This window comes from Opisthorchis viverrini (genome assembly GCF_000715545.1).
Source record: "Opisthorchis viverrini unplaced genomic scaffold opera_v5_139, whole genome shotgun sequence".
NCBI lineage: Eukaryota > Metazoa > Platyhelminthes > Trematoda > Opisthorchiida > Opisthorchiidae > Opisthorchis > Opisthorchis viverrini.
Window position 1 is genome coordinate 626,812 of NW_008751795.1, and position 21,641 is coordinate 648,452.

At 46.7% G+C, this 21,641-nt stretch overlaps 1 protein-coding gene across 1 annotated transcript; it reads left to right on the forward strand.

Moving 5' to 3' along the window:
* Positions 1-2,392: 2,392 nt before the first annotated feature.
* Positions 2,393-6,561, forward strand: T265_06605 (hypothetical protein; the record flags this gene model as incomplete). The annotated part of the gene is given in 9 exon segments (XM_009171909.1): positions 2,393-2,659; positions 4,907-5,148; positions 5,159-5,352; positions 5,369-5,542; positions 5,583-5,683; positions 5,846-6,017; positions 6,031-6,166; positions 6,251-6,373; positions 6,402-6,561. The coding sequence occupies 9 exon segments, from the start codon at positions 2,393-2,395 to the stop codon at positions 6,559-6,561; spliced, it is 1,569 nt and encodes a 522-aa protein (XP_009170173.1).
* Positions 6,562-21,641: the final 15,080 nt, after the last annotated feature.

Sequence of the window (21,641 nt, forward strand, 5' to 3'; positions counted from 1 at the left end):
GTATGGTGACGAAACGTTTGCAAGCCAATCGCCAAGCTCGGCGAACAGATCAGCAGTCAGCTGATCAACAACCAATAAACTCACCCGAGCTACCAATAGTTCAACACATTACCAGTTATCTGGGGTTAAGAGATAATTTCAATGAGGCTGCCAGAATAATTCCGTCCACGCGGATATTTTCAAGATCGGATCGCATTTAGGAGCGCCAGAGCGATTGGGGTTGAGTAAAACCCTGGTGGAATTTAAAAAACGTAACCGGCCGCTTCAGAATTTTCGTCACGCGTCACCTCGGAGACATCAGCTGAGTGCTCGGGATTCTGCAAATTACATGAGAGGATGGGGCGCTTAGTGGTTTCACTGTAAGGCTATAGGGTCTTCGGCGAATGATTGTGGAAATCGGCGTCTACGAAATACCAGAACCTGTCTGTCTATTGGTAGGTCACCATGTAACTGTAGCGTGAGAACATTGTCGTGGTCGCCAGAAAGAATATGAATTTCCGTGGTCATTTACAGTTCCATTTATTTCACACAACTTGCTATGGGCAAACGGTTTCGGAAAACCGCTGACCGAAGACGTTTTCGAGGTCTTCAAACAAAAGACCGTGCCGTGCAAGGTGATGGAACGCATTCTGAAGCGAGCCATCCTAGATCACCTTACTTCCAGCAATCTGATATCTCCAGCTCAACACGGATTTCTCCCAAACCGTTCCTGCGTGACAAACATGCTCGTGTTTATGGACAGCTTAACCCAAGCCAAGGACGAAGGACTCATATCGGATGCCATATTTTTCGACTTCTCAAAAGCATTCGATAGGGTCCCACACGTCCCGCTGCTCCACAAACACGAGTCTTACGGGATTCAAGGGAAAATCCGTCGCTGGATCAAGGCGTTCCTATCAGACAGATCATACCGAGTGAGAATAGGCTCTACCTTCTCCTCACCGGCGCCGGTCTCCATTGGAGTTCCTCAAGGCTCCGTCTTGGGACCACTCCTGTTTCTGATCTACGTCAACGACCTCCCAGACGTTCTTGCGAGTCCATGTTTACTTTTTGCGGACGACTTGAAATCCTGGAGTTCCAATGCCAGCGCCCTCCAAATGGATGTAGACGCTGCCAAGCAGTGGTCGTTGGACTGGCACCTTCCTCTGAATGATGAAAAGTGCGTCCATGTGTCGTTTGGAGGGGATTCAGCGAATGCCTTTGTTATGCATGGTGAAAAGGGACCAGAAAACATCATGAGGATAGATGCCAAAAAAGATTTAGGCATCTGGGTCTCCTCAAACTTGTCCTTCGCACTACACCATGAGAAATCGGCCCAAAAGGCATTCGCCGTTTTACGGATGATCCGACGTACCTTCTCCCGTATTACTCGCATGGACTTCCAAATACTCTATGGGGCCTACGTCAGACCGCTCCTGGAGTACGCCAACCAAGTTGTCTACTCAGGACGTACGAAAGACGTTACCCTCATTGAGCGTGTCCAGCGGGCCGCCACGAGAATGGTTGCCGGCCTCAAGTCCGTGGACTACGAAACGCGTCTCGCGACGCTTGATCTCTTTCCCCTGGAGTACCGTCGCCTCCGAGGGGACCTAATTCTTACCTACGCCCTGTTTGAACAAAGCTTGGCAAACAGGTTTTTTACCGTTGACCCAGCAAACACCCGGCGGGGACATAGTAAGAAAATCTTCAAGCTCAGGGCACACACATCCGTTAGACAAAACTTTTTTTCATTTCGGGTAGTAGCTGCGTGGAATGACCTTCCTCCGACGGTTGTACATGCTCCTTCTCGAACCCAATTTAAAGCACTATTAGACATTTATTTATGCGAATCCTCGCGCTGGCGTGCATACTGCCCCGCGCTGAGAACATAAAGAGCAGTGCTACACCCTTTTTTCGCTTGTGCCTTTCAGGTGAACGACAGCCACTGACCGACAAGAACAAAACCGACCCGGGAAACTTTGGCAAAAGCCTCGATCCTGTGTATCAATCCGTGAATCCGTGAATCCGTGAATCCGTGAATCCGTGAATCCGTGAATCCGTGAATCCGTGAATCCGTGAATCCGTGAATCCGTGAATCCGTGAATCCGTGAATCCGTGAATCCGTGAATCCGTGAATCCGTGAATCCGTGAATCCGTGAATCCGTGAATCCGTGAATCCGTGAAGTGCTTCCTATAACCTCTCGACTGAGCAGTGCTACACCCTTTTTTCACTTGTGCCTTTCAGGTGAACGACAGCCACTGACCGACAAGAACAAAACCGACCCGGGAAACTTGGGCAAAAGCCTCGATCCTGTGTATCAATCCGTGAATCACAACTCAACCTGAAGGCTCGAGTCGTGCGTGGAGTGACCTTGACACAGTCCAGACGCCGCTTCTCGTTTACGAGTGGAGCATGCCAGGATTCGGTCTCTTGCCGAAGGAATACAACGTGCGGATCCATGGGGCTTATTTTCCTGGATATTTTTATGGCAAACCGGACACACCTATAATGGATGTCAAAATTGGGGAACTCCCGGCATGGTTATCACGACGAAGTCGTAATCCTGCGGATTGGGCGCGCGCAATAGCCCGCTTTGGTTGGCGGTACACTTTCAAATGGATAGCCTGCAAACAACTAACGTTTGCTCCTGTTTTTCAGTTTGCAGTCGTGTTGGGTGCGGTCCGTTATTTCCAGGATTACGGCGAGCATCAAAACGAGAAGCACTCGAAATACCACTGATCGACCGACTAGCAGCATTATCTTCTTTAGCTAGTTAATAGAAAACACTGTTAAACTTCTACAATGTATGTGAGTATTTTTGAGTGGTGAATTTCAAATGGCTTCAGTCTCCATTTCCCCCCTTTTCTTGTGATGGACCCGTCGAACCCGCCCTTCCAGCCGTTTTACGTAGTACCGTCCTTTGCTAAATTGTTGACAGTTCACATGGTCATTAAGTTCCCTATGCTGCTCATTGCCAACTATAGCCTTTTGAAGAAATTTTGAGCTTTACAAGATCCTCCAGTGGTGGGACGGGAGGGGCGGAGCATGCGCGTTTGCAGCAAAACTACTATGACCGCATTAGTATGAGGACAGAGAACCTAGGAATTTCGCGTTCGTAGGATGGCTCCATGTATCAGGGCTGTATCGATCCATCCTCTGCTGGGAAACACACTTCCTTTGTTATAACTAGGGTTTAGGCCCTAAGAGAGAATTTCATCCATAGGTCTTTGTAGCTGGGCGGATCCATGCGAAAAATGTTAAATCGGGTCCCGCGGAGAATAGCAAACGACAACCAACTTTCGGATGTGCCAGCCTCAGACGTACAGTCGCCATTTAGACTGTGGGGCTCATTGGAGCTGAGACACTGTCAGGTCGCCAAAGTTCGCACAGGAGCGATAGAGTGGCCAGGGTTACGCTTGACCTTCCTGGTAGACAGCTTCGCACCTTAACCACAGGTCTATCTCAAATTTAGCTGAAGACTGAGCCAATGCAGCTGACCTCAGTTGTTGGTCGAGAGGACATTTGGGTACGCCAAGAGTACAACGGGGGAGTATTCATGAACCTAACGAGGAGTAAATTATTCTTTTTAGCACACCAGAACGAAGAATGACCTGATGGTGTCATATCCCTTGGGCACCACATGAATTCCACGAAAATGTCCCGGTCAGTACGTCGGTGTTCGGAATAAGGCGCAATAATCCGGGCTTTGGGTTGTCACGAGCAACCTTTCTAAAAGACTAGTACGATCACATTGGTTACAGAACTGCTATGAAAACCGACTGGTGGCTCCTGACAACTGCTGCCGCGCAAATATTTTTTGGGCGTTTTTTCTGCGCCCTTGTTGATCAATGTGACGTACATGAAGAGAAGAGATGGGGGTTGGTACCTATGGAGAATAGGTTTTTAAGAATTATGCATTTTTTGAGGAAACTACTCAAGGTTTTTAAAAACCCTTCAGCAGCCCACGACCGGTTTCGCCCGTCTTGGGGCTAATTAGTTTCCGCCAGCCCTATGTTTTGCTTGAATCCGAATCACACAAGCCTCAACAAAAACCTCATGCACGCTAATTTGGTTTTCATGAGAGACCCCTTAATCCCAGCCGGTTTGCTATGCCAGCGTTTTCGACCACATTACGATTCAGTGAAAGGTTCTAGTTAACTGACCGGTCCTCCATATTGTCCGTGCCTTGTACTGATGCTTGATCGGGGGATCGGGTTTGGAGGTTATTCGCATGCAGAAGAGCATTCGAAGTTAGTGTCGCGGCTGTTATTTGTATAGACAACAGAAAATGTAGGCCATAGGAAGGCCCATTGGGGATTCCACATTGTTCGTCTGCCTAAGAGGAGAGATAGACACCAGCATTCACCCGAAGGGCTTAAGCAAGAAGGAAATTGCCGGCCCACCGGCTAGTCTCCTAGAATATAATGAATTGGTAGCTTCCAGAACAGAGGTAAATTGTACAGCTTATTTACTCAAAACTTTGAAAGCGGAGATAATAAAATAATGGTTCAGCTGCAACACCCTTTGGTGTGTGGCTGCCACGCCACCAGAAGAGAGCGAAGATATGATGGTAGTGACTGTCAGGCTGCCGCAGGCGGTCTCATTGTTTAACTGTACCCCAGGGTTGAACTTCGAACTCGCGCTGTGGGTGGCTTCTTTGTTTGCTGTTAAATTGGCAGAGTATTGTGTCTTTTCGAGCCTTATTTGTCGCTGTATGCACCGAGTTTATTGGGGGTCTTCAAGAGGCTTCTGAAAACTTATTAAGGATCGTCAAGGCGAGATGAACCAGTGGTCAGAGCGCGAAGCGACTAGACCTTGTCGTGGTGTGGCGGTTTGTGTGCCTCGGCGATCCATTGAGCTATGCTGGGGGGTGGGAGGTTGTCCGCGCGACATTTAGAATCTCATACCAGGTTGGTCAATTGGTAGAAATCTGTCGAACACAATCTCCTGGCCCTCCAGGTTGGGGGTTGGAACATGTGCAGCAACGTGTTCCGTAAAGGTGGTAATGAACTTGTATTTCCAGCCCAACACCACTGCCTTGCGGTTATGCTTTTGAGCCAAAGCCTTTGGTTGGGGACCCTAATCGTCTTTTCTAGGTGTGGGCGCCCTGGAGGTATTCCAGCCCTTGTACAACAGCTAGCGACACTCATGCAACATCGACCGTCGTGGTGCTATCAGCCGGATCGCCTTACTTGCTTGCTACGGCAGGGCGGGCAAGCGAAAACATGCTACTGCTGACGCCTCCCTTCTTACACTTTCACGTTTTCCGTCTTCCACTCTCCCCCACCCAAATTTGAATACTTTCTCCGAATGTCCCACTACTAGGACTGACCGTTTTGCTCACAATTGCAGCACACTTGGCTGCACGTTCTGTACGTCCGAGTTCAGTGACAACCCAAAACACTTCGAGGTCTGTTTCCAAACCCCGAAAGCCTGTCTACTTAGCTGCCTCTAATGTTCACCCACTGGAGCAATCCGGTCAGCAGGTGGCTCTTGCTTGTGCACTGCATTCCCTCTGCATTGATATATGTTACCTGTCAGAAACAAGGACGCAGGATGCAAGTACTGTAACTGAAATGACTACTCTCTCGGTCTCTTCCAGATCCCGCTGCGCTCCTCTGTGATGCAGAGGTCACTGCAGCTGGGTATGCTGGGGTGGGTATCGTATTGAGCGACCGAGCGGAAGCGTCTCTGCTCGCTTTTGTGTGGTTCGTGTGGCGGCATCGGTGAGAGAATCTAGAGGAAGTAGGTCCGTCGCACCTCGTTTATTGTGTCTGTTTACGCCCCAGCTGACTGGACACGAGACGCACGGACAACGCGGATCGCTTAATTCAGATGTGCCGATAATAGACTGTTCCCTTGCAGTACGAACTTCCAGAACAGCGGAAATCGCTTGACAACGTGGTGCCCACCAACAGACCGGCCCCGAATCCAAACAAACCACATCAGTCAGTTATCGGTGACAATCACCGCCTGCCTCTTCTTCTGGAACACTGGCGTGGACGCCGACCGTACACTTGTACGCTGCTACTTTTAAGTATGCTTTTCAGGTCTACGTAAAACGAGCACACATTGCATAGCCACTGATAAGCCAGTGGATCCAAAAATCAAACGAAGCTTTCAGGACCGTCCGGACCGTCATATGTCGAATTTTGGTAATGTATTGAAATATGGTAGCTCGGGTGAGTTTATTGGTTGTTGATCAGGTGGATGTTGACCTGTCCGCTGAGCTTGGTAATATGTTTAAAAATAAATAAATAAATCGTTCAGCTGTAACACCTTTTCGGTGCCTAGCTGCCATGCCACCAGAAGGAAGCACGACGGCTGGGATTGCCCAATCCTAGACAGGGGAAGTCGAGAGGTAGTGGTCGGGTTCGAACCACGAACCCTGCGGTCAGTAAATTCGCGCTCTAACCACTAGGGCCATCTCGCCCCTGGTAATATGTTTGCAGGCCAATCACCAACAACCAATATGTATAATATCGATGGTCAGTGGGTACGGATATCCACAGTGCTACTCAGAGCCGGAGCTTCCATTTGAGGTACATCCCAGCAACCTCACCCAAACATTGAATCTCTAATAAGACCTTGGCTTTGCCGGGGACACGGCGACAGATTCATCTTGACAACAGCTACAACTCAACCAGACTTATCATCTGACGCCAGGTAAAACTGGGTGTCCATGCAGACCGAGAGATTTCATTGGCCTGAAAGGCCGAGGAAATGGAAAGGGCAAAAATGCTGGCAACGTATTCAGGTCGTTCCACTTGATTCTTCGACTGGTCCCCGAAAGTCTCTTGTCAACAAAGCTATCAGGTGTCAGAATGGTTCCCTGATCTCTTCCAAAAAAAGCGTTTGGACCGCTGGGCATAATACTTCGAACAAAAATTCAATTGGCCACCTGCTATGCCCAATCCGGACTGCAGGCCTTCAACAGAAAGGTGAACATGAAATCCCCATCAACCTCAGAAATGTCCTGATGTGTATGTATACTCAAGCGTCATCATGCTCCTGGCTTTGACGGCCTTCCACCTGCTTTTTTCAAGGACGGCAGCGAATTACTCAATCAGTGCACGTCTAACCTGTCTGGGTCAATCTGAAGGAAGGAGATTGTTCCAGAAAACTGGGGTGAGTCGGTAATGATGCCCATTCCTGAAAATGGCACCCAGTTAATTTAGTAACCGCAGAGATGTTACTTTGACTCCTATGGTAACGCGCCTTGTGCCGTCACTGATTCTTCGTCATCTTACGGCTGCAGGCGAATTTTTGGAATCGGAAGGATCAAGAGGGATTTCGACCAGGGAGAAGCTGCGCCGACCGTACATTCACGCGTCAGTTGTTGGAGCATGACATCATGTACAGGCGATTCACAATCTTGGTATTCCTCGACTTTAAGGAGGCGTTCAGTTCTACCGATCGACTAGCGCTGTTAACTACACTTGCTCATCAGAGTATGTCATAGAATGTAATGCAAGTCCTATATTCGCATACTTCCGGGCATGTGAGAATGTATTGGAAAATCTCCAAAGGCTTCCATATAAAATTTAGTGTCAGCTAACGATGTCAACTCATTCCTTTCTTGTTCAACTTCGTCACTGATGAATTAAAAAGGTGAACGTCGATAGGTCTTCAAAACCCCGGTGTTCAAATTGTTTCTGATGAGAGCCCTGCTGATCTGGAGTACGCAGATTATATTGCTCTCGTCTTTGAGGACCAAAGTGGAGCACAAGCCCTGCCGAATAAACTGACCACCATCATGCCATCTTTTGGCATGTGCATCCCACCTGCAAAGTGCAAAATCGCGCTTCAGAAGGCGCAGTCTCCGAACCTATCCCTCAAAATTCATGGAGAATCACTGGAGATTGTGGAAGAATTTACTTACCTCGTTAGTTGTATTAGCTCTGACGGAAATGTGTTTTTTGGGGTCATTGCAAGAATCTCGAAGGTTCGATTTCCGCTTGCTAATTTGCACCACCTGTGGCGTCAAAAAGGCGTATCACTGGGTCTCAATCGTCGCGTGTACCAGGCCACAGTAAGAGCTGTGTTGCTGTATAGGCGCGGGACATTTCCTCTACCGAAAGATGATGTGATGCGTCTTCAGGTTTTTTATCACCAATGCCTCAGAAGCGTGGCTGGTTTTGGATGGCCTCAGCGTGTTAGTAACGAGGTGATCAGAAAACGGGTATTTGGTTGTGCGACAGGTACTCCAATTGGGGAAATTATCCACCACCACTGTCTACGATGGCTCGGTCAAGTACTGCGCATGCCTCCTGAATGGCACAGACCGCGAGATGGACAACGCATGGCTTGGCCGAAGAGCGTGAAAGAGATCACGAGGAGTTTGGGTGTTGTTGGGGTTGTACGCCTTCCAGAATGGGGTCCTTGTCACCCCACTTGTTCCATTAGCTATCCTCATTTACCTTTCAAGCGAAGAAAGTTATCCTTGGCATGCATAAGATGTCCTAATCTTTGAAGCAAAAGTTCTGTTCTGCAAGTTAACCCCCATTATATTGCTCTTCGATATGCGCATCCATCCACAAAATGCTACGTTGCGCTCCATAATGTACAACCTTTGAGCATGCTCCGTGCATCTTCGAAGCACTTAAGTTCGGTTCGTGGAGTCCATACCTCAGTGGTTTCGTTAACTCAGAGGAAAGTCTGCTGAAGTCACTATCAGAATCCCGAAGGTCCGATCGTGTTTTGTTTGTGATAAACGCGTTATCATTTGGCCTCAAAGGATGTGTGTACCGAGGATCAGTACAGGCTGTGTTGTATTGTTCCGAGACGTAACCTCTGGGTATTTTATTTCAGACGTTTCCTTGTTTTCTTACCACAGGTGTCTCAGAGGTGTTGTTGGTATCGGAGGTCACTGGAAATCGGGTATTGGGTTATGGAGCAGCTACTTCAGTCGCGAAAGACATCCGTCATCAATTGCACCAACTGGGCCATGTGCTATGCATGCTGATATATAGTCTAATGAGACGAATTTTATGCGGTCTGTCATCCAGGACGGGGTTTCCGTGACTCATCCTGTGCTTGGCAGAGGATGTCAAGAAATGTTGGTTAATTGATGTTAGTGACACTCATGGTGTCGGGTTATTTCTAGGTCGCCTGATTATTCGAACGTTTGGATACGCAAGCACCCCAGAATGCTTGCGGTAGGGTATCACCGGGTTCTTTCTCTGACTTCATTTTTCCTCGCTCTACTTTTGGTTGTAGGATGGTGAAGTATCAGCATGAACGCTGATGTTGCTGTTTTCGATTATACTGATGTAACAGTGCCAACGTGTTGAGCTCGAGATAGCTCACCGCGCGAACTCACCGAAGGTCCGCGGTTGGAATGCAACCTTGGAATCTCGAGTGCTTCGGTCTAGGATTGGGCAGTCTGCGAATATCTCAGCCTTCTTGCTTCCTCCAGCAATGTTTATCATGATAATGCTTCTTGCCAGATAAATTATTTCGGTAAATCTTCATAGACGTGTCCGCAGCGCCAGGAATACTGTTCGTTTGAACATGGGCCGTTACTGTGAACGGGCGCCGGTTCCTATGTTAAGTGGTATTGTGCCTGATTGAGCTGAGCTCGGCTGCTAACCGGTTGGGGATCAAAAGGCATTATCTTATTTTCGAAGCTATCGGGGCTCTGAATTCACTGTCCAGGGCTTTTTTAAAGTCGAGAATACGACTGAGCAACTGCAGGTGACCAGTTTAATTGGTTTTGATAATCCAGCGATTCAGGTGGTCTTTTTGGAAATAGGTGAAACTTTGTCATCTGTGGAGGTTTCGCGCAAGCCTCTTTAAGCCTGTTGCGCCCACCAGTTGCTACAATTTACGCATATTCCCAGAGTTTATCGCCTCCTCTTCAGCCTTCTGGATAGGCTCAGATGTTCTTTTTACTCTGAAGTTTGACAGTTCATCGGCTATTGATGCACTCTCGACCAGGAGGAATACGTGTACGAACTTCGAGCGATTTTATAATGTTGTTCGATATCCAATACTCAGGTTCAGTTGGTTAGACCATCCAGCGTCCAGCGTCTTGCAGGGTTTTGGAAAGTACCTTATCGTAAGAGTCAACATCAAAAGACGTCTTGTCATAAACGGACTTCACTAGGTGGTTCTTGTAGTCTCCTTCCGTATCAGGGTTCGAGAGCTCCCCAGCGGCCAAATGAGGTGTACGCGCCTGTCAAAAGCGTGACAAGAAGCAGCAGCGGGCAGACGCGTGATACGATCTCATATATGTGTTCCAGAACGGGCAATTTTCAGTAATTAACTTGCGCCACTTCTAACCAATGGCGAATATCGCAATCTGTATCGGAGTTTGGCTCGTTTGCGAAGGCATCAACATCAGAGCGGCGACTTCAGTGTTGGCACTGATGCTTCACTGCCGTACAACAGCAAGGTTCATCCAATCATACTGAAAAGAGAAAAAAGTGAGTGAGAGGGGAGACCTGGTTGTGACCTATCGCAATCCTTCTGAGGTGCCCACACCTCCAACTGCTCAATCAGATAACCTTGAAAGAGACTTACAGCGTGAACGCCGCTGACATCGATCAGTCGCCACTTCCGCCCCATCCTGGAAACTGAAATGCACCAGCAACGCCTAATTTGCTCTATATACCTCTCCCCGTTTACACATGTGTTTGTGACAAATTCTCTCCTGAGTTCATCGCCCCACTGGTGTCAGGCAAGGATGTTCTCTGTCGCCCTACCCCTTTAATGAATATACCACCCTAGTCTTCCTTACCTGTCTCCAATACTTCGGTGATCGACGTATCTTCGGAGCGTTCGCCTGGGGACATTGAGTGCGCCGACGATGTTGATCGTGAGTCAGACGCTTCAGAAGTGCAGACCATTTTAAATAATCTAGATAATTATGTTGAACAATTCAGTATGTATCATCATCGCCACTGATAGCCCCACCAGATGAGAACGTTGGTGTTTCACTAGCTTACAACCATTCACCATGTGTGCAATCGATGACTTTACATGGGCTGGGATACCACCGGGAATACGATTAAGGTCCTCAGTGAAAGCGTTTGGCTCGAATACCCAACCGAAAGTCAGCAATGGTTGACGCAAGACCGTTAGAACAGTCAACATTTTTAGGGAGCAAGTCGGCACATCCTCCGACTCCCAACCTAGAAGACCATGAGACCGTGTTATTCAGACCTCTGCTCATTGACCTGGTATGGGAGGCTCTGTAAGTACCACACATACTCCAGTATAACTCAGTGGGTTATGGAGGTGCACGAACCGTCACACCGCGGTAAGCTCCGGTGTCTTCGTGATGGCATTCGCTTCGCACCCGGACAGTGTTGCTGCGAGATTGAGTGGCATCCAAACCGAATTGATCGTTGTAGTAGATTATTTCGTTCACCTGGATAGCTGCATGAGTCCCGGTGGGTTAGCGAAAGACAAACTCACTTCTTGAATGGGTAACCTAGGGCAGCGGTCGCTAACTCCCGACATTTGTAGCGCCTATGTGAAATTAGCCTGACTGTGAAGGTTAGGGTGTACAATGCCGGGACCCAATCTGTCCTACTTTATGGGTCAGAGACGTGACCGCTGCGTGTGAAGTATCTACGAAGACTGATCAAAGTGCTACTTTCATGTGATGCGAGTATCAGCGCTGTAATGCTGAGGTACTCCTGACGGTTTTTAAGAAAGCTCGTTCTCCTATGGGGTGAGAGGGTGAGTGAACACAATCCACAGCTTACACTGGTTAGGCCATTCACTTCGTATGCCAGGAGACCGTGTGCCTCCCACAACCCTCTCCATTTAGCCCTGTTGTGGGACAAGGACTACATATGAGCGGCAAGTCCATTACTTGTCAACGAGGCCTGACAACTGACGTCTCTCAGGATGTGGACTGTGGGACGAGACAAACCAGTTTTTAGTGCTCCTGATAGATATGGGTCCATCAGGCAGCCAGTGGCGCTCTTGCATCAGAGTTATTGCCACTGCTAAGCTCTTTCACCCCCTACCATACCGGACTTCGATTAAATTATTGGGCCATCGCTTCCAACGCGTGGCTGTCATTTCACTGAACGAAGTTCTAACAGCTGAAACCACCACACTCGGGTGCAGGATTTTTGAGCTGCAAATAACTGAACTGGCTGGACTGAACTAGAAAACCGATGTCGACAAGATAAGCGCTTTCGAGCCTCATATCGGAGTGAGACGCTGCCGGTAGGATGGACCCAGCGTCCATGGCGAACCGCACTTAACGTGATCTCAGAAACTGCGACAGAAGGGCCTTGTCTAGGTAGTCCGACTACGAAGTGCCAGTATGCTAGCCACTGGCACCGGTTTTGTTCCTTATCCATTCATAATCACATGCAAAGATAATCAGATGAACTTCGACCAAGAAGGCGCGAAGAACCCACAGCACCCAGCTCGGTTGTAGCCGCGAGGCCATGTCATGGACTTTTCTCTGACGTTTCTCAAGCGCCCATGGTAGACAATGGTTGGGCGCGTTTGGTGCATGACTCAACCGCCGTAACCCGGTAGGTTTCATCTGCCACTTGTGATCATGGTTCCTGGCCAAGTGTCCGTATAAGAACCACTTCGCTTGGATCCTGGAAGTAGCTAATAGAATCAAATATGGTGTTAAAACATCCTAGCTTGACAGAGCTGAACAGAAATACTTTACTGGACAAGTTGGTGATTGCAGGTCCCTATCTAAGAAAAAGTGATTGTCCTCGTTAAAGACGCAGCAGGGCCAAAGTTGGCAAAACGTCCCGGTTTTTCGGCTTTGATGTTTTACTCATCAACCCAATTGTCTTCTAAAGGGGGATGAATTGATTGAGGGCGCTATAAATATAATTTCATTCCGTGTCCATCTGCCTACTGTTTTCCTAATGACAAATTAACAAAACATCTGGATAGCCGTTTAGTGACATTCGAAGGATTTGGCCAAACTAACTTGTTGAATATCTCTGGAAGGAGCGTCATCACATTTCTGTGTTACATAGTGCCGTATCTAAATGTGCGAGTTATGTGCGTGAACAGTAATGGTCAAACTCCGAGAACTGCCGAAATCTAGTTGTCTCCAACGAAGGCCGAAACGCTGCATTTGCTCGCACTACACCAACTGCCATTTCTAAAGTGATGCAAATACCAGTGAACTCATTAGCTTCCTTAAATTTGATAACGGAAAGCGAGAATATTAAATCTAGGCCCCTTCCGTCAATGTTTTGGATTTCACTGGACTATGTAGGCATAAACTGAATTTCCTGGAGGTGTTGATCCAGCCGTAGATTGGAATTCGTCTATGGAGGTGCGCAATCGATGTCATTACGTAGAGGTGAGGATTCGATAGATGCGGACTAATTAAAAATAGCGATGGCAGTGTTTTTTTAGTGTTTTTTTAGTGTGAGCTAGTCACACTGTCAATCAGTTATTCGTGGCTAATCATTCAGCTGTAACGCCCTTACGGTGCCTAGCTGCCATGCCACCCATAGGGAGAACGAGGGCTGGAATACTGCCAGGTTGCCCAAACTTAGACAAGGGAGGTCGAAAGACCGGGGTCGGGGTCGAACCACGGACCGTTTGGTCAGTAAATTTGCACTCTAACCACTTGAGCCATCCCGCGAACGGCTAGGTGTTCAGACTCCTAGGCAGGAGATCACGGGTTTGAGACCCCATGAAGTCTAGTGAGGTATGCACTGCTGATGATTTCCTATAGGAATAAAACAGTTGTACAGTTCTCGTTTTTTTTAGCATAGATTGGCTTCACTTCCAGGACAAAGTCTGGTGGGTTACTTTGTTTATGAACGGGCTTCCGGGGTAACGTCGAAGGTTGGTGATGCTGACTGGCTTGCTTCCGCTATGGTCTGATGTGTTCAAATAGGACAACCCGTAGCCTCCTGCAAATTTTCAGTGTGGCTGGCTTTTATGTATGTGGTAGGTTAACAGGACCGCATGTTGGTTCATTTATCCTTTCTGTGCTATCCTGTACACTGTCTCATCGCGTTTAAATCAGGAATTATCTTGTACGGCACCCTTCGAGTAGGGTCCGTTACGGACTACAAGTAGGGGGTCTGATGAACCCAAATACTTTATTAGCGGTGTTAGCAGTTTTCTGACGATGTGTGTTGTCAAGTTAGGTGACGATTCTTGAATCCTCCTCTGAGAAGATGCAGGGGTTATCGGAGCCTGGTGGATATTTCCGAAAATCTGAACAAGGTAGAAGGAACATATTTCACTTTTCTCTGCTGAATGTTAAGCACTTTTCCACAGACTAGCTGTAAGCGATCCGTAGACTCCTTTGGGGGCTAATCTATCCATCGACTGCTTGCATTTTGCCACAGAAACTGAGGTCATCAGCGAAGAAAATACAAGGAGAAAAGGGTTTTTCGAGCAGGTCATTGAGAGAGACTCGGAATATTAAGGGTTCAAAAGTTCGAACCTGGAGCACGCCGTGGCCGGTTTGTTGGTGTTTGGAGATTATTCCACTTGTGCAGATGACCACTGCATTTAGTCAGGTACGATTTGACCCATCAACGTAGGGTTCTTAGTTAGCTTGTTCTTGTGGGGTTAGGAAACAACAATAATGTAAACCGTAAGTAGTTATCGGCTGTATGCTGTTGTGAATTACACTAATTTAGCACCGAGCGTTTAGTATATGCAGCCATGCTTCCGTAGCTACTAGTTTATTGTTGAGTTTGCCTGAAAACAGAGTTTGTCTGCCCAGAGTAATCTTTAGTAAAATCATTGTGGAGACTAGTCAACGGTAGTTTGTGATATGGCAGAAGTGACGTTGAGCTAGCTCCCGCTTACAAAATGTATATCGTCTCTTCGTTGCAAGATGACGAGTGAAGGCAATCCTGGACTGTAGAGTTGCTAAACATAAGTAACGAAATAATAACAGTCGTTCAGCTGTAAGACCCTTTCAGTGTCTAGCTGCCAAGCCAGCTAATGGAAGTACGAAGGTTGGGATACTGCCAGGTTGCCCAAGCCTAGACAGAAAGTCGAGTGGTGGAGATCGATAGTGATAAGGCAGGTCCGATTAACTCCAACTATTTGAGGAGGTTGCCCAGCCTAGACAGAAAGTCGAGTGGTGGAGATCGATAGTGATAAGGCAGGTCCGATTAACTCCAACTATTTGAGGAGTATACTCACTGGACGCTGTTTAGTCAATCTTCTTCGACCACAAACAGTGGTCGCTATTCTGACGGCATCGTTGTTTTCGTTCGAAGAATTAGTAGTATTTTGTGGTGAACTTAATTGGTTCATCAGTCATTACTGTCGCTGGGCATTACCGCACGCAATGCAGGAGACGCCAGACAGAAAAAGATGCCGATGCATGGAAAGACACTATTTGAATGCATCTATAGAGAGAACGTCCTAAAAGAAGTGATTTTTTCTGGCCCAGGTGGAGTTCACTTTTCGAAGTGATTATTACACTATCTGGCGTCAACAAACAGTATAGGAAGACCAGTTAGTCCCAGCTTCTACAGTTTTCGCCCTCCGAGGATGGGGGAAATGAGGAGGCAATGACCTGATCGGTTCAATGACCTTAAGTTGCCCCGTTTGCCTGATTGTGCCGGAGTGGTAGGCCTGCGCATTTAAAGCGGTAGCGTTGATGTGAGACTGTCATGTGCTGTTTGGTTTGGCCTTGTCCGTCAGATTCATCAACCTCTAGTGTGTACTCTCCCTGGATCTCTATTCGGGCAGGTGACAGTTGCCGACGTGGCCGGTTTCACTAGTAAGAGCTCTTATGCTTCGTTACCGAGTCATGGACTGAGCATTACTGTCTTCACCCCGTACTACAGGGTAAACGGTCCTCTATTATGCGATTTGTATGATCTGTCTAGCGCAACTTATCGAGCATAACCATCCGCTCTATCGCGATGTTTCCCTGCCTCAACATTACTAGCGCGATATTCCTGCTACAACCATGCGAGACTCTGGAGGCACTGCTGGTTGAACGCAGCAGCTGGGTTCCTTAGAGTAGGATAGAGTGCACCGCAATAGAGTACGCTCTACCCTTGGCAGCCGAGGCGATATGCCAGTGCCACGGATGTCGGAGGTTAGTGAACGCTTCTCTGAGGGATGACTTTGCCTTTTGGCCGGATTTACACAGCTGTTTGGATAAGTCAGTCTGCCTACCACACTGATGGTTTCATCTGAAAGTATATATGACTCCATTCACTCTTGCATTGACGCTGTGCAGGCATGAGACGCATATCGAACTGTGCAGTGGAATGATTCAACTTGTTCCAAATTCTTTGCGCTACTGAATGGTCCGATATAAGGAGACCAGTCTTGTCAACAGATTCAATATACGTGAACAAAGGACCTGGAGAAGTTTCTTTTCCTTAGAAGATGTAACAAGGAAGGTTCAGTTTGCACTTCGTTAACGAGGTCGTTTGGAAAGGCAAAAGTGAACGGCTTTGTCCGCGTAGACAGAAGTCGCGAGAGTGAGCGTCTTTATAAGATGGGACAGTTTTTATCACCAGTGTCCAACGATCAATTTGGTCAAGAACCGTCTCTAGAATAGGAGAAGCGGTTGTCGGCTGCTTGAAGGAATGACAGTTTTTGAGCACTTGTCGCATAGTGAAGACATAGATGCATCCCCAGGTAAGGTGAGGCTCACCTCAGTTCTTATGAGCCTGACTCTTCTGGTTGCGAGTCAGCGTCCGAAATGGGAGCTATGGTTATCGACAGTGAAGCATCGGTGTTGAACACTGATGTCATGCTGTCGATGATGATGATGATGATGATGACTGATTCCATGCAAGATACTGGTGTTGGCATTTCGTCCATACTCATGGCCATCCCTTAGTCACTGCGTTTAAGATCCCTCAAGGTGTACAAAACAACTCATGAATATGTGGTCGATTTTTTGTATATCATTTACGTTTGAGTTGGATAAATTTCACAGTACTGCCCACCACCTTCCGGGTCTTCGCTATCCACCATGCCACCGCCCTGTGACATGGGTTCTTCACCATTCAATGTTTTAGAAATACGCGTATGCTATCGTAGTCGCTTGTTGTTGGCACATTTTTACATAGAAGAAAGTTTGTGATCATGATATCCTTTGGGTTGTATCGGTGTCCAAGCAGGTGAGTTCAAAAACCACAAGCGAACGATCCTTTCAAATTTTTTCATTCGACCTCCAAATCAATGGTGATCATCGTGTTAGTCTCCATGTGCAACCCTTTGGACCAACCCATTGGGTGATGAATCATCTACGTCAACCACCGCGAGAAGGTGACTTGCTAGATATGCACTCCAAAGGAGTCGAGTTGTGCACCACATAGCCAACTGCAATATCGAATGAAAGCTTTCTACCGATACCGATAGCCAAATAGTCTGATTGAGTTCACCGCTGGTTAGTTTCCTCAATAATTATCGCCAGCTATAGGTCATTGTACGGTGGTTCCGATCGACATTTTTGTTCATAAATGGGTATTGTGGTAGTAGGATGGACGAACTGCGTACCCTAGGCAACGGCTCAAACTTTGAAGTGTCGTCTGTGTTGCAAAGTGTCCCATTAGTGTGGGGTTCGATGTAATTATGGAGATTTATGGAGTTTAAATGCAAGGACGCATTTGGGTGCGATGTATGTTGGTGGTGCTTTCTTGGGCTCCATTCTTGGTAGACGGCACTCTCAAGTGCTACCGAGTTTGTTGGTAATGACTTTAATGTTTTACTGGCAGTCACCAAATTAGATTGACTGTACCACCTGGATTCCGTGAATGGTTGGGTGAATGGATTTCGGTGACGCACTCAATTTCTGGAATTCAGAACAACCGGAGAATCCAAAGCTGATTAGTCAATTCAAGCAGGGTTTCCTGGATGGAACACATTAAAAAAACATGTATTAGTCAGTATTCACTCTGCTGCATCTCCGATAGTGTGATTTTTAAATAGGGATTTCGACAATTCAAACGAATCAGAGGTCCTGCATGTTGGAGGTTGAGGCCGAAAATTCGGAGGCAGAGTAGTTCATTTATCATTAGGTTTCATTGGTCAGATTGAGTCATGAAACATTTTTGAAGGTCTCGTAAAGGCTGTTAGTGCAAGGACTAAAAGGACAAGAAGACAAGGGGGTAAGAAGAGCATAACTGTTGGCCATTATTTCTATTAGTGACGTAAGGTATACACTACCACCGACTGTTTGCCAAGCCTTTGGAAACAATGTAAACTACTCGCCAAGCAACGCTTGTCAGTCTTCCGATTACTTGTTTTTTGAAAAGGAAAGTGATGTGTTTGAATGAGGTCTACAGCGACTCCCGGGCGGATATTTCGGTTGAACCCGTAGTTAAACACCCACAGTGATCCACGTTGTCAACCCTTGCCATTTAAAAAAATCGTACTTTTGATAAATGCTTAAACGAGTTCAGTATGCCACTCGCTCCATCTCAGATTGCTATTCGACAGCAAATACACGTACCAGCTGTCGGTGTTGGAAACATGAACTGGGTATTCATTTCGAAAGGCTTCATGGTTGGGTCGTCCACTAAGTCACGGTTAACTGCTTTTGAAGATTGACGGGATCAGAAAACGTGAACGTTTGAGTGTGAGGACTATAGGGAGCAGCAGCTTGACCATAGTTAAGTTCGCTTACACGAAGGCAGTGGCACACCGTGAACTCCCACAGCAAACTGGTTTGGAACGGTCGGTTGCGACATACGAGGGTCGCACTCTTGCGTCCGTACTTCGAAAGTACACTTTTGGCTTGACTATAGTTCCATAAGCTTCCAAACCGCATATCGGTTGGGTTCAGCACCTAGCCGGACATCGGTTCAGGTCACTGTACGAACGTGCTGCAAGCCACGTGCACATTTAATGTTAAGTTTCCTCTGCATTTTTGACCGAGTGTGTGCAAGGCAAGTTAAATGTACTTCAGGTGCGATAGTTTTCTTACGTTTCACAGTTCGTAACTTCTGCCTAGAGCGAGGCTCTCGTGTAACTTTTGAGACTTATTTCCGCCTGTCAATGTGGTCTAGCTTCATGTGATTTGTAACCGTCAACTGAGTTCCTCTGAGACGGTCGTTCGTCTGCCGGGCGATGAACGAATCATCAGCAAACTACTTTGGGCATTTCAGTAGTATATCGTTACAGGTCTCCGCAGTTGATGTAACGCGGCTTCTGGTGTAAAGCATCCATCCGAATGCGTGTTAAGTGTTCCGACAATATTTTTGTTTCATGTCACGTGGTACTGCCGAAAAAATACACTTTGAAGCCACTCAGATTTCTTAATACCGTTTACCCACAGTGGCCACAGCACCCGAAACGCGCTGTGGCGCTTTTTTGAGACTCACCCAACCACAACAATCTGTAATACCACCAGTTTGGGCAAATGTGAAACCGGTTGTGTTGAAACTATTAAGGCGAATTCACATATATAAGCTAACTTTTTATAGCTAACCTAGTGGTATCAATGGCTCCACTGCATAGATTGTTTTATCCTAAAGGACAATCCGATACCCAAACACACGGAAACTCACCTTCGAGTTGCCTTGCCAAATAACTGAAAATTGCACTTCGAGGGGGTACAACCACGCAGATGGTGTGGCTGTATTGAGTGGGGGCTAATGCATCAGACTTTGCAAATGAACACGTGCAATTCTCCAAATATGTGCATTCAGCGTTAACCGAAAGCGAATGTTCATGATTCACGAGAAAGTCATACGGGCTATCTCCACACTGGACCATGATATAACTCAACTTATCTAACTACGAATGGCGACAGCATTCACGATGGTATCTATGCTCGTTAAACGACAGTTACCTAATTCCATCAATCTATTTGTTGTACCACATGAAGTTGGTAAATACCACGGATGGCGGCGAATTGCATCGCTGACTTTGCCATTATGTAAACGAGTGGACAATAATGAACCTAACCAAAACGCATGTAGCCGTCATTGGAGGTAGTCCCTGAGGGTCTAGTTGATAAAATATCGCTTACGATCTAAGTAAACACAGTTTGAAGTTACGTCGGCCTGGTTTGCTGGAAGGTATCGTCATTGTGGTAGTAGGTTAGATTTGTTTTTATAGGATCGAACTGTAAGCAGTTGCGTTTAAAAATTCATCGTGTGTTTCGGAAATCGAAGGCTCGTTTAGAGAATAATTAATGTTTCTTATTGTGCCAAATTTTGTATTCTTGTCGAGGCACGTGTTCACCGTGTGTAAGCTGGCTCTCCAAACAAAACTACTAATCGTTTCTGGAGAGCTTAGCAAACAAATAAAATAAATAAAGTAAAAATAAAATAATATTTTTTCTGACGCAAGAGGTGTTGACGCTGATCGATGAATTTTACAAAATATTCTACGTATCTACTGGGTTCGTGTGTGATTGATTTTTTTGTGAATTTCTTATCGTCATTCCAAAATTGTTGCGAAATTTGGTCATAAACATCCCACTCCACTCGTGCAAGCACGCCGAGTCATTTAGGAATTATCTTCCATTGGAGGGACCGAAGCAGGAAATTGTTATATAAGGGGCGAAGTCTCGGTTAGAAATTTCCAAACCTCTTCACACCACCAAAAACTGAAGAAAGCCGCAATGAAAATGTCAGGTACATCATACTAAAGTGCCGCAAATCCGTTGACCAACCTGCGAAAGGTAATCAGATGTGCTAGTTTGCATAAGGGATTTTTTTCTCGTGATGTGTTTGGTCGGCGCGGGGCTGTTCTGCCAGTACAGCATATTTTTCGTTTTTTAGTTTCTGTGACCAAGGCCTGTTCCTCTAGCTGTGGTGAGTTGAATCTCTCGGGTAAACCGAGCGCCATCTCGGTTTACATGGACTGCCATTGTGTCTGAGGGTCACAGCTTTGTGCTTACGCTCCATCAATTAAATCGTGTTCCAAAATTTTGCATTTACCAGTCAAAACGTGCTGAAATATTAAATTGAATATGCTTGGCGTGTGTTGCTCTTAGCCAGTATCGGCATATTTGAGTACCTACTTGACTAACAATTTCCAGATAACGAAAACGAAGGGAGTGGACACAACTGGTTTTATGTGAATCTGTTCTTCTTGGCTAATACATCACAAATTTAAATGAAACTGCGTAAATCACGTACGTCAGTTGACAAATTTCAATTGGGAAAAGGAAAGGGTACGCGGAGCACTTGGTCACGGGATCAAATGGATGACGTCACAGTCAAACTAGGTCATGCGTAGAGAATCGCTAGTAGGTTTTCAAGGGTCGTACAAGTTACTTCCAAACACAGAGCTCCGGATGCATAGTCCATTGCGGTAGCTGCTGCCACAGGTATCACTCGGAGTCGTACTGTCCTTGACCTGTTCAAGGGCATCTCGTGCACTACTCGAGAAGTGCGTTGACACGAATGACTTCCGCCAAATGTGACATGATCGCACTCGACTTTCCAAGCGTCACTCAGGGACACTGGATTTTGCTCATTTATCCTATCAGAGTAACTTCTTTTCGTATGACCAAAATATGTTGCCCAATAGGAGTATACAAGGGAGTTCCACAGCCTCCTGATGGCACACCTGACTTAGGAGCCATGTATGTAATGTTACCACAGTGGTTTAGCCTTCTGGCAACTAGTTCTGCAGTCAACTCGTCTTTGAGTAGGATATCAATATGAACTCGCTTTTTTCTGATGTTGTGCTCTTGAATTCTCCGTTTTTCAGACTATAAAGTTTTAAGCGTGAATGGTTAAGTCCATTTGTTTCG